The sequence below is a fragment of the Nerophis ophidion genome, linkage group LG20 (genome assembly GCF_033978795.1).
Source record: "Nerophis ophidion isolate RoL-2023_Sa linkage group LG20, RoL_Noph_v1.0, whole genome shotgun sequence".
In the NCBI taxonomy this organism is placed as follows: Eukaryota; Metazoa; Chordata; class Actinopteri; order Syngnathiformes; family Syngnathidae; genus Nerophis; species Nerophis ophidion.
Window position 1 is genome coordinate 23,378,499 of NC_084630.1, and position 14,512 is coordinate 23,393,010.

Here is a 14,512-nt window from a genome sequence, read left to right on the forward strand (position 1 = left end):
CTAAATTGGCCCTAGTGTGTGAATGTGAGTGTGAATGTTGTCTGTCTGTGTTGGCCCTGCGATAAGGTGGCGACTTGTCCAGGGTGTACCCCGCCTTCCGCCCGATTGTAGCTGAGATAGGCGCCAGCGCCCCCCGCGACCCCTAAAAGGGAATAAGCGGTAGAAAATGGATGGGATGGATGGATATTTATATATATATTTAAGTACGTAATGTACATATATTTCCTGTGCGCGATTGCTGATGCTAAATTTCCAGGCACATAAAAAACGGCTCCTGACAGGGAATCGGGTCTCACCTTCAATTTAAAAGAGCTGTTCAAAAGACCGTGTTCGTTTAGGAAGATCTCATCTCCATGGGGGCGTGTTGCCAAGTGTCTAATGGAGTGTTTGATTTCCAGGATTAAGGGGTGTGTCTAATGGAGTGTTTGATTTCCAGGATTAAGGGGTGTGTCTAATGGAGTGTTTGATTTCCAGGATTAAGGGGTGTGTCTAATGGAGTGTTTGATTTCCAGGATTAAGGGGTGTGTCTGATGGAGTGTTTTATTTCCAGGATTAAGGCCACTGTCGCCCTCGCACACATTCAACAGACAACACTGACATCACCTTTACGCAGGGGCTTTCAAAATAAAAGCGTGTAGTCCAGTGTTGCCTCTGGAGTCTTCATGTTTAAGGCAAGAAGGTCCACGAGTGCTCCCAAGAAAAGAGGGAGTTCAGGCATAGAAGATGAGTTCTGGGATCTGTCCGCCTTGCACGCCGGTGCCGTTGGTGCTGTCGGAGGAGCACTGGAACTGGAAGGTGACCTTGCCGCACTGCACCTCGGTCATACCCTCCTGGCCGAAGTAGCTGAGCTCGTTGCCGTCCAGGACCACGCTGGCCGTGTAGAAGGTGTCGGGCTCCATCTGGACCGGGTACTCGAACCAGACGGGAAAGGTGCTGCTGGAGCCGTCCGAGAAGTACTTGATGACGCGCTGCGCCATGGCCACGCCCTGCCGCTTCAGCTCCATCTTGGCGCTGTACTCGGCCGAGCCGGAGCTGGAGCCGTACAGGCCGAAGCCGGCGATGAAGACGCGCTTGTCCACGGCGAACTGGATGCTGTCGCAGCGTCCGCGGTAGCGCCACTGGTTGCTCCGGTAGGCGCAGGACTGGAAGCGGTGGCAGCGCTGCGGCGCCAGACCCTGGCGAGGCTTGGTGCAGAACAGGAGCTCGGGCTTGTTGGCGGCCGTGTACCACAGGAAGATGTCGTTGGTCTCGTTGAGCGTCAGCACGCCCGACTGCGCCGCCCCGTTGGCGAAGTCCTCCAGTGCCATGGTGGGCACGCGGATCAGGTAGATGGCCTTGCCCAGGACCAGCCGCTTGTTCTGGATGCTGGGCTGCAGCTCTCGCCGCTGACACTCCGCCTCCGCCCAGCCCAGCGCCGCCTCGAACACCACCATCTCCTTGGCGTTGAGCGTCTCGCGCCGCAGGATGCGCTCCAGCGTCACCGCGTCGATGTCGCAAAAGCCCTCGGAGCGCAGCGCCAGCTCGGCCTGCGCGTCGATCACCTCCCAGCAGCGCTGGGTCAGCTCGGGCTCCTCGAACAGGCAGCTCTGCGACAGCAGCACACAGGCATTCTTGGCGCTCAGGCTGGTCTCCAGGAAGTTGACGCAGGCGCGGGCCAGGTGTGGGACGATGTACTTCTTGGCGGCGTACAGCGTGGCCAGCACCGTGTCGGCGCACAGCTCGATCTCATCGCAGTAGATGTACCTGGCAAGCAGACGCGGAGGTTAGTCTGGCCACCGGCGCTACGCTGCGGGCTCCACCCACTTCAACATGGCCAGGAACGACGGCGGCTCCACGTCGGGGATGCGTATCTCCTCCTGGTCCTCGGCCAGCTCGCCGTAGAACATGGCGTGGAACACGGAGCTGCCCACCGCCAGGACGTACTGCGGGAGCAAGATGGCCGACACGGTCACGTGAGCGCAAACCGGTCAGATACCTAAACCGGGTCTTACCTTGTGGCCTGGAACCCGCTGTGTCCCGCCCGGAGGTCCGACCACGAAGTAGACGTCAGCCATCATCTCGTTGTTGAACATGACGGAGTTCCTGCACAGACACCACAGTCAGAACCCGGTTTTCTGGGATGGGACCGATGGGACGTGACCCACCTCTCCCGGATGGTGGAGTACAGGCCCTGCCAGTTGCAGCTGGTGGAGGTGTTGTTGTTGGTCAGGTTCTGCTGCTGGTACTGCTGGACGGAGGCGGACGGAACCAGCTTCTTCGTGGGAAACAGCTCCGCGGCCATTCTCTTCCAGTCAGACTGTGGACCGGGTCATGGCAGCCTCAGCCTGGGAAACCAAAAACATTAAGACTATGGACAACCAGAACCAGTCAGACTGTGGAACGGGTCATCGCAGCCTCAGTTTGGGAGACTGCAAACATTAAACATGGACAACCGGAACCAGATCCAATCAGACTGTGAGAGACAGCAAACATTAAACATGGACAACCGGAACCGGAACCAGTCATACTGTGGACCGGGTCACGGCAACCTCAGCTTGGGGGTCCGCAAACATTAAACAAGGACAACCGGAACCAGAACCAGTCAGACTGTGGACCGGGTCAAGGCAGCCTCAGCTTGGGGGACTGCAAATATTAAACATGGATAACCGGAACCAGAACTAATCAGACTGTTAGAGACTGCAAACATTAAACAAGGACAACTGGAACCAGAACCAGTCAGACTGTGGACCAGTGGACCGGATCATGGCAGCCTCAGCCTGGGAACTCTCAAACATTAAGACTATAGACAACCAGAACCAGAACCAGTCAGACTGTGAGAGACCGCAAACATTAAACATGGACAACCAGAACCAGAACCAGTCAGACTGTGAGAGACCACAAACATTAAACATGGATAACCGGAACCAGAACCAATCAGACTGTGAGAGACCACAAATATTAAACATGGACAACCGGAACCAGAACCAATCAGACTGTGAGAGACCGCAAACATTAAACATGGACAATCGGAACCAGGACCAGTCAGACTGCGGACCGGGTCACGGCAGCCTCAGCTTGGGGGACCGCAAACATTAAACATGGACAACCGGAACCAGAACCAGTCAAAAAAAGGGTTCAAAAGTAGAAGAGATAGAGTGAGACAAGAAAAGTTGGCAAAAAAGCGGACATGTTTGAATTCTTCCTGTTAGCATCATGCTAGCTCGGCTAAGCTAGCTGTCGGTCGGGCTGCGGATCCACTGAGTCTGCAGCAGCCCTCGCCTCCATTATTTCACTTACTTCAAAGTCGCATGTGTGTTTTGGTAATCATCTTGTGGTCCAAACTAGCAGATTTATATGCGAGGAAAACAGAAATCGAGCAACTGCTTTGTTTACAGCAGCGAACTGCCTGACGTCTTGTACGAAGAGTGATCGGCAGCGACTCTCAGCGGCCAGCGCATCATTGCCCCCTGGCGGACACCTCACCTTGTGCACTGTGACGTCATGCAGGCGTTTGGAGCGCCTGCGTGGACTTTTTTAAAGATATATACATACATATATATTAGGGCTGTGAATCTTTGGGTGTCCCACGATTCGATTCAATATCGATTCTTGGAGTCGCAATTCGATTATATATCGATTTTTTCGATTCAACACGATTCTCGATTAAAAAACTATATTTTTCCGATTCAAAAGGATTGTGTATTCATTCAATACAAAGATTTCAGCAGGATCTACCCCAGTCTGCTCACATGCTAGCAGAGTAGTAGATTTAAAAAAAAAAAAAGCTTTTATAATTGTAAAGGACAATGTTTTATCAACTGATTGCAATAATGTAAATTTTTTTTTAACTATTATAGGAACCAAAAATATGACTTATTTTATCTTTGTGAAAACATTGGACACAGTGTGTTGTCAAGCTTATGAGATGCCATGCAAGTGGAAGCCACTGTGACACTATTGTTCTTTTTTATTATTTTTATAAATGTCTAATGATAATGTCAATGAGGGATTTCTAATCACTGCTATGCTGAAATTATAACTAATATTGATACTGTTGATAATATTTATTGTTTCACTACTTTTGGTTTGTTCTGTGTGGTGTTTGTGTCTCAATTGCTCTGTTTATTGCAGTTCTGAGTGTTGCTGGCTCAGGTTTGCTTTTGGAATTGGATTGCATTATTATGGTATTGCTGTGTAGTGGTTTGTTGGATTGATAAAAAAATAAAATAAATAAATAAAATAAACTAAAAATCAATTTTTTAAAAATGAGAATCGATTCTGAATCGCACAATGTATTCGATTCGATTCGTATTCGAATCAATTTTTTCCCACACCCCTAATATATATATATATATATATATATATATATATATATATATATATATATATATATATATATATATATATATATATATATATATATATATATATACAAATATATATATATGTATATATATATATATATATATTTATATATATATATATATATACATGTATATATATCCATCCATCATCTTCCACTTATCCGAGGTCGTGTCGCGGGGGCAGCAGCCTAAGCAGGGAAGACTTCCCTCTCTCCAGCCACTTCGTCTAGCTCTTCCCGGGGGATCCCGAGGCGTTCCCAGGCCAGCCGGGAGACATAGTCTTCCCAACGTGTCCTGGGTCCTCCCCGTGGCCTCCTCCCAGCTAGACGTGCCCTAAACACCTCCCTTGGGAGGCGTTCGGGTGGCATCCTGACCAGATGCCCGAACCACCTCATCTGGCTCCTCTCGATGTGGAAGAGCAGCGACTTTACTTTAAGCTCCTCCCGGATGGCAGAGCTTCTCACCCTATCTCTAAGGGAGAGCCCCGCCACCCGGCGGAGGAAACTCATTTCGGTCGCTTGTACCCGTGATCTTATCCTTTCGGTCATGACCCAAAGCTCATGACCATAGGTGAGGATGGGAACGTAGATCGGCCGGTAAATTGAGGGCTTTGCCTTCCGGCTCAGCTCCTTCTTCACCACAACGGATCGATACAACGTCCGCATTACTGAAGACGCCGCACCGATCCGCCTGTCGATCTCACGATCCACTCTTCCCCCACTCGTGAACAAGACTCCTAGGTACTTGAACTCCTCCACTTGGGGCAGGGTCTCCTCCCCAACCCGGAGATGGCACTCCACCCTTTTCCGGGGAAGAACCATGGATTCGGACTTGGAGGTGCTGATTCTCATTCCGGTCGCTTCACACTCGGCTGCGAACCGATCCAGTGAGAGCTGAAGATCCCGGCCAGATGAAGCCATCAGGACTACATCATCTGCAAAAAGCAGAGACCTAATCCCGTGGCCACCAAACCGGAACCCCTCAACGCCTTGGCTGCGCCTAGAAATTCTGTCCATAAAAGTTATGAACAGAATCGGTGACAAAGGACAGCCTTGGCGGAGTCCAACCCTCACTGGAAACGTGTCCGACTTACTGCCAGCAATGCGGACCAAGCTCTGACACTGATCATACAGGGAGCGGCCCGTCACGATCAGACAGTCCGGTACCCTCATACTCTCTGAGCACTCCCCACAGGACTTTCCGAGGGACACGGTCGAATGCCTTCTCCAAGTCCACAAAGCACATGTAAACTGGTTGGGCAAACTCCCATGCACCCTCAAGAACCCTGCCGAGAGTATAGAGCTGGTCCACAGTTCCACGACCAGGACGAAAACCACACTGTTCCTCCTGAATCCGAGGTTCGACTATCCGACGAAGCCTCCTCTCCAGTACACCTGAATAAACCTTACCAGGAAGGCTGAGGAGTGTGATCCCACGATAGTTGGAACACACCCTCCGGTCCCCCTTCTTAAAGAGAGGGACCACCACCCCGGTCTGCCAATCCAGAGGTACCGCCCCCGATGTCCACGCGATGCTGCAGAGTCTTGTCAACCAAGACAGCCCCACAGCATCCAGAGCCTTAAGGAACTCAGGGCGGATCTCATCCACCCCCGGGGCCTTGCCGCCGAGGAGCTTTTTAACTACCTCAGCGACCTCAGCCCCAGAAATAGGAGAGTCCACCACAGATTCCCCAGGCACCGCTTCCTCAAAGGAAGACGTGTTGGTGGGATTAAGGAGGTCTTCGAAGTATTCCCTCCACCGATCCACAACATCCGCAGTCGAAGTCAGCAGAACACCATCCGCATCATACACGGTGTTGATAGTGCACTGCTTCCCCTTCCTGAGGCGGCGTATGGTGGTCCAGAATCGCTTCGAAGCTGTCCGGAAGTCGTTTTCCATGGCTTCCCCGAACTCTTCCCATGTCCGAGTTTTAGCCTCCGCGACCGCTAAAGCTGCACACCGCTTGGCCAGTCGGTACCCGTCCACTGCCTCCGGAGTCCTATGAGCCAAAAGAACCCGATAGGACTCCTTCTTCAGGTTGACGGCATCCCTCACTGCTGGTGTCCACCAACGGGTTCCGGGATTACCGCCACGACAGGCACCAACAACCTTGCGGCCACAGCTCCAATAAGCCGCCTCGACAATAGAGGTTCGGAACATGGTCCACTCGGACTCAATGTCCCGCACCTCCCTCGTGACATGTTCAAAGTTCTCCCGGAGGTGTGAATTGAAACTCTCTCTGACAGGAGACTCTGCCAGACGTTCCCAGCAAACCCTCACAATGCGTTTGGGCCTCCCAGGTCTGTCCGGCATCCTCCCCCACCATCGCAGCCAACTCACCACCAGGTGGTGATCGGTAGAAAGCTCCGCCCCTCTCTTCACCTGAGTGTCCATAACATGAGGCCGCAAATCCGGTGACACAACTACAAAGTCGATCATGGAACTGCGGCCTAGGGTGTCCTGGTGCCAAGTGCACATATGGACACCCTTATGTTTGAACATGGTGTTTGTTATGGACAATCCGTGACGAGCACAAAAGTCCAATAACAAAACACTACTCGGGTTTAGATCCGGGCGACCATTCTTCCCAATCACGCCTCTCCAGGTTTCACTGTCGTTGCCAACATGAGCGTTGAAGTCCCCCAGTAGGACAAGGGAATCACCCGGGGGAGCACTTTCCAGTACTCCCTCGAGTGTACCCAAAAAGGGTGGGTATTCTGAACTGCTGTTTGGTGCTTAAGCACAAACGACAGTCAGGACCCGTCCCCCCACCCGAAGGCGAAGGGAAGCTACCCTCTCGTCCACTGGGTTGAACTCAAACGTGCAGGCTTTGAGCCTCTCACTGCCGGCAACGCCAGAGTGGAAGAGGTTCCAGTCCCTCTCGAGAGAACTGGTTCCAGAGCCCTTGCTGTGCGTCGAGGTGAGTCCGACTATATCCAGCCGGAACTTCTCTACCTCGCGGACTAGCACAGGCTCCTTCCCCCCCAGTGAGGTGACGTTCCACGTCCCAAGAGCTAGCTTCTGTAGCCGAGGATCGGACCGCCAAGTGCACTGCCTTCGGCTGCCGCCCAGCTCACAATGCACCCGACCTCTATGGCCCCTCCTATGAGTGGTGAGCCCATTGGAGGGATGACCCATGTTGCCTCTTCGGGCCGTGCCCGGCCGGGCCCCATAGGGACAGGCCCGGCCACCAGGCGCTCGCCATCGTGCCCCAACTCCGGGCCTGGCTCCAGAGCGGGGCCCCGGTGACCCGCGTCCGGGCGAGGGAAATCTGAGATTATTTTGTTGTAATTCCATAGAAGTCTTTGAGCTGCTCTTTGTCTGATCACTCACCTAGGACCTGTTTGTCTTGGGAGACCCTACCAGGGGGGCTCATGCCCCCAGACAACATAGCTCCTAGGATCATTGGGACACGCAAACTCCTCTACCACGGTAAGGTAGCAGCTCAGAGAGGAGATAAAATAAACAGGGGCTTCACAGTGTAAGAGGGGTTAGTGCGTCTGCCTCACAATACGAAGGTCCTGCAGTCCTGGGTTCAGTCCCAGGCTCGGGATCTTTCTGTGTGGAGTTTGCATGTTCTCCCTGTTAATGCGTGGGTTCCTGTCAATGTTGTAGTTACACAATAAATGTTGTAGTTACACAAAAGCAAACATTTTAGGCCTCCAAAGTTAGAAAATCCATGATGAGAAATGAAGTTCCAAATTGAGGTAGGGTCTTTCAAGTAGTGTCTTATCCGATTCATCTTGAAGGTGTTGTTTGGTGGAGTCAAATCCAGAAAGTTTACGCCACCCTGATTTCAATTGTTCATTATAACAGATTTCTGGATATAAAGAATTTTGTTTTTCCAAATAAACTCAACAAGTATTTTGTAAATAGTTTTACATATTTTGTGGTTAACATCGAAAGAAATAGTCTGGAGATACCTTCTGCTTTGGAAAGCAAGGTTCTGCCTTTTAAGGATAAATCTCTCTGTAACCATTGGTTTCATCTTTTCTTAGTTTTTTCTACAATTGGATTAAAGTTCAAGACCGATCTAGAACTTTGCTTTTTAGTGATTAGTATTCCCGGGTAGTTAATACTATTCTGAACTGGAATTTGACATATAGACTTCATTTTACATCTCTTCACAGCCATTAGTTCACACTTATTCACATTTAAACGGAGAGCAGAAGCCAAAGAGAAAACATGAATCACATGATTGATTGATTGATTAAATATTTTATTAGTAGATTGCACAGTACAGTACATATTCCCTACAATTGACCACTAAATGGTAACACCCCAATAAGTTTTTCAACTTGTTTAAGTCGGGGTCCACCTTCATCAATTCATGGTAAATAAATTGATTTGAAAAGAAGAATTTGAGAAGAGTCTTTCAAAAAGAGTGTTGTGTCGTCAGCCAGGAGGCTGATAGTTCTTTCTCTGTCTAATACAGAGATCCCCTTTAAACCATTACTTTTTATATGAACCCATAACAATTGGGTGGCTAACAAATATAAATATGGAGAAATGGGACAACCTTGTCATATCCCACATTTTATTTCCAATCTTGGAGATGTGCCAGATTTGAGCTTTATCGAGCTATTACCATTGCAGTACAAAGTCTTTATGGAGTTATTATTACCCTTGCAGTACAAAATCTTGATTGTTTTGCGGATAAAATTGCCAAATCCAAATTTGTCAAGTTTCTTAAGATAAATTCATGGTTGTTTTTTTTTGTCCTTTTTGAGGGTGGCGGGGGGAGGGGGCCTTAAAAAGGGAGTTTTTTTGGGTTTGTGCACTAATTGTAAACGTATCTTGTGTTTTTTATGTTGATTTAATAAAAAATTAAAAAAAATTACAAAAAATATTTGTATAAAAAATTCTTCCCAGTGGTAGGGGACCACTGCTTTAGAGCACAGCTGAAACGTCCTGCCAATGAACCTGCGGAGAATAGTTCTCAGGTTTCTACATGTTTGCATGTTTTCATTTCATTTCTGCTTAAAAGATCTAACCTATATGCCTAGTGTCGCACCTCCCCTTTATCCCTAAAACTCCTCTAAGAAATTGTTGCACAGCAGCTAAATAAATACCTAACGTGTAACAGTCTTTGTTAAACCCTTTCAGTCGGGTTTCATCTTTACACTATTTTCTTACACTTCATTCAGAATTTCTTACATATTCTTTCTTTTTAAGATCTTATTGTTAAGTGTCCAATGTGATATTAAAGGCCTACTGAAATCATTTCGCGATATTGCCATATTTTTGCTGAAAGGATTTAGTAGAGAACATCCACGATAAAGTTTGTAACTTTTGGTCGCTAATAAAAAAGCCTTGCCTGTACCGAAAGTAGCAGACGATGTGCGCGTGACGTCACGGGTTGTGGAGCTCCTCACATCTGAACATTGTTTACAATTATGGCCACCAGCAGCTAGAGTGATTCGGACCGAGAAAGCGACAATTTCTCCATTAATTGGAGCGAGGATGAAAGATTTATGGATGAGAATAGTGAGAGTGAAGCACTACAAGAAGAAAAAAAAAGACGAGGGCAGTGGGGGCGATTCAGATGTTATTAGACACATTTACTAGGATAATTCTGGAAAATCCCTTATCCGCTTATTGTTTTACTAGTGTTTTAGTGAGATTACATAGTCATACCTGAAAGTCGGAGGGGTGTGGTGACCGCCAGTGTCTCTGAGGGAAGCCACGGAGGAGCCAAGAAAGTCGCAGCTGCCTCTTTGACAGCTGCAGGAACGACACAAGCTCCCCTCATATTCACGGTACGAGCTGACTTATTACCACAATTTTCTCACCGAAACCTGCCGGTTGACATGTGGTAGAGAACCATGTTCGTTTGACCGCTCTGTTCCTTATTAAAGCTTCACCGTCATCTTTAGGGAATGTAAACAACGAAACACCGGCTGTGTTTGTGTTGCTACAGCCGGCCACAATACACCGCTTTCCACCAACATCTTTCTTCTTTGTAGTCTCCATTATTAATTGAACAAATTGCAAAAGATTCAGCAACACAGATGTCCAGAATACTGTGTAATTATGTGATTAAAGCAGACAACTTTTAGCCGTGATCGGTGCTGGAAGAACATGTCCACTACCACCGGTGACGTCACGTGCACACGTCATCATACGCGTCATCATTCGGCGACGTTTTCAAAAGGATACTTCGCGGGAAATTTAAAATTGCAATTTAGTTAAACTAAACCGACCGTATTGGCATGTGTTGCAATGTTAATATTTCATCATTGATATATAAACTATCAGACTGCGTGGTGGCTAGTAGTGGCTTTCAGTAGGCCTTTAATACTTTGTTTACATTGTCTGAGTGTCTTCCATGCTTGTCTTGACATTTCCTCTCTGCCTGGATAGCTGAGGGATTATCAGCACAGGAAGTTACATTTCAAATCAAACATGTTTTTGTCCAGCTCCTTTTTTTCCACGAGTCATAAAATACATCAATAATTAAGGATATCAAGCGATACCAAACACTGATATCATAATACAGTTTCTGTATGATACTGATATCTCCCAACCCTATTTTTTTTCATACTCCATTTATTCTGGAAAAGTTTCTCTTTAAATGTGGTGTTGTTTTGGGCAGCAATTAAAATAATTTCCATGTTGATTTGATGTAACAGGAAGTCAGCCGTGTGATTGCTGCAACACATCAAACCTGCGTTGAAATCTGTGACGTTTGTGAGCGTTGCCTAGGTAACGAGCACGTGGGAGAGAGGAAGAGGATGCGATGGGAGCAGCAGGGGATGTGTGTGTGTTAGTCTTTAGTTCGGTGGTGCACACACACTCGGAACCTCGTTTGGACTTCCATGCCATCTCTTACAAAGATCATGTGCGTCACATTTAGCGCCAAAATGGCACACTGGCATGAAGAGAGAAATGTACGGCTAAAAGTACGCAAGGTGAACCAAATATTTATTTTACCGCCGGCCGAACTTTTTGTCGGTTCTTTTTCTCTCCGATGGAGGTTCTGTCCGGGAATGTAACAGACAACGAGTCCGCCGGCAAGCCGATGCAAGTCCACCGCGATTGTTTTAGAGATGTATGATTCAAGTAAAAGTAAGGAGTAGTCACCCAAATATTAACGTGAATAAAAGTAAAAAGTATGTTGTGAAGAAAATACCCAAGTACTGACTAACTGGTGAGTAACCTGTTCCTTTAATGATGACGGCAACAAGTAATGCACAAAAACATAAAAATAGCAATGAACAAATTCAGAGCCAGGAATATCTCTTAAGCAACTAAAACAATAATATATATTGAATAATATATATTTGGTTTTACACTGTCTTGAAAAAAAAATTGAAAGTGAATTTTCCTTTGCAACCTCATTATACTATTGGCTAAGTTTTATATTCATAAATGTAAGTTTATCAATGCCCGACCTGGTTTTTGTGCCTGTAAAAAAGATTTAGAACTCTACATTAAAACACTCTACCTCTAACAACCAAAAAGCTGTGAAAACAATGATGCTGTGTTTCAAATTTAAGTTATTTACTGACATTGAGTGAGCCTATGGCTTTCCACTTTGTTTATTTTATATATATATATATATATATATATATATATATATATATATATATATATATATATATATCTATATCCATCCATTTTCTACCGCTCATTCCCTTTCGGGGTCGCGGGGGGCGCTGGCGCCCATCTCAGCTACAATCGGGCGGAAGGCGGGGTACACCCTGGACAAGTCGCCACCTCATCGCAGGGCCAACACAGATAGACAGACAACATTCACACTCACATTCACACACTAGGGCCAATTTAGTGTTGCCAATCAACCTATCCCCAGGTGCATGTCTATATATATATATATATATATATATATATATATATATATATATATATATATATATATTGCATTCTATTTTAGTTACTTTGTATTTACAACCCCCTGGCGCGGTTTTGTACTGTTTTTGTTATTTTATTATTATTTTCAGTACCCTGCCTTCCGCCCGATTGTAGCTGAGATAGGCGCCAGCGCCCCCCGCGACCCCGAAAGGGAATAAGCGGTAGAAAATGGATGGATGGATGAATTTTATAAATAAAGGTTCATTAAAAAAAGTGTGCAGTTAATCATGTGACCGCCTGGCTCTGTTTGATTGGTGAAACGGAGTCAAACGTCACCAGTGACTGCATTCGATTGTGATGGATCCTACATTGAAGGTCTGTCTGACAAAACAAAACAAACAAAGCGTGTATTAACAGATGGATAAAAATCAGTAGCGAGCTGAATGTAGATAAATGGAGCGGAGTAAAGGTAGCGTTTCTTATCTATAAAAATACTCAAGTAAAAGTAAAAGTATGTTGCATTAGAACTACTCTTAGAAGTACAATTTATTCCAAAAGTTCCTCAAGTAGATGTAACGGAGTACATGTAGCGCGTTACTACCCACCTAGGGCGCCGTTATCTCCAGCGGTTTCTGAACAGTCCAGTTAGGGTGGATTGATGCACATCGCGCACATGATGGGATATACAACATACACATGGGATATACAACGTACAACATACACATGGGATATACAACATACAACATACACTTCGGATATACAACATACAACATACACATGGGATATACAACATACAACATACACTTCGGATATACAACATACAACATACAACATACACATGGGATATACAACATACAACATACACATGGGATATACAACATACAACATACACATGGGATGTACAACATACAACATACACATGGGATATACAACATACAAAATACACATAGGATATACAACATACAACATACACATGGGATGTACAACATACAACATACACATATACAACATACACATATACAACATACACATAAACAACATACAACATACAACATACACGTATACAACATACAACATACACATAAACAACATACACATATACAACATACACATAAACAACATACAACATACAACATACACATATACAACATACACATATACAACACACAACAAACACATAAACAACATACACATATACAACATACACATAAACAACATACAACATACAACATACACATATACAACAAAAAACATACAACATACACATGTACAACATACAACATACACATATACAACATACAACATACAACATACACATATACAACATACACATAAACAACATACACATAAACAACATACACATATACAACATACACATATACAACATACACATATACAACATACAACATACACATAAACAACATACACATATACAACATACACATAAACAACATACAACATACACATATACAACAAAAACATACAACATACACACATACAACATACACATATACAACATACAACATACACATATACAACATACAACATACAACATACACATATACAACATACAACATAAACATATACAACATACACATAAACAACATACAACATACAACATACACATATACAACATACACATATACAACATACAACATACAACATACACATTTACAACATACAACATACACATATACAACATACAACATACACATATAACATACACATATACAACATACACATATACAACATACAACATACAAAATACAACATACACATATACAACATACAACATACACATATACAACATACACATATACAACACACAACATACACATAAACAACATACACATATACAACATACACATAAACAACATACAACATACAACATACACATATACAACAAAAAACATACAACATACACATGTACAACATACAACATACAACATACACATATACAACATACAACATACACATATACAACATACAACATACACATAAACAACATACACATATACAACATACAACATACACATATACAACATACACATAAACAACATACAACATACACATATACAACATACAACATACACATAAACAACATACACATATACAACATACACATAAACAACATACAACATACACATATACAACACACAACATACACATAAACAACATACACATAAACAACATACACATATACAACATACACATAAACAACATACAACATACAACATACACATATACAACAAAAAACATACAACATACACATGTACAACATACAACATACAACATACACATATACAACATACAACATACAACATACACATATACAACATACACATAAACAACATACA

General features: G+C 44.8%; 1 protein-coding gene across 1 annotated transcript; it reads right to left on the reverse strand.

Moving 5' to 3' along the window:
• Positions 1-522: 522 nt before the first annotated feature.
• Positions 523-3,443, reverse strand: LOC133538871 (BTB/POZ domain-containing protein 3-like). The gene is made up of 5 exons (XM_061880738.1): positions 3,277-3,443; positions 2,145-2,324; positions 1,992-2,082; positions 1,804-1,922; positions 523-1,743 (listed from the first exon to the last, which is right to left on the reverse strand). Exons 2-5 carry the CDS (start codon positions 2,279-2,281, stop codon positions 711-713), a joined length of 1,380 nt encoding a protein of 459 aa, XP_061736722.1. The 5' UTR covers positions 2,282-2,324; positions 3,277-3,443; the 3' UTR covers positions 523-710.
• Between the last annotated feature and the right edge of the window lie 11,069 nt (positions 3,444-14,512).

Bases quoted from the DNA above. Each gene is read 5' to 3' on its own strand.
- LOC133538871 (XM_061880738.1), bottom strand. From the start codon at position 2,281: ATGGCCGCGGAGCTGTTTCCCACGAAGAAGCTGGTTCCGTCCGCCTCC. The intron at 2,083-2,144 runs GTGGGTCACGTC...GTGTCTGTGCAG, and splicing joins TACTCCACCATCCGGGAGAG to GAACTCCGTCATGTTCAACA. The intron at 1,744-1,803 runs GTGGGTGGAGCC...TCTGCTTGCCAG, and splicing joins TCGTTCCTGGCCATGTTGAA to GTACATCTACTGCGATGAGA.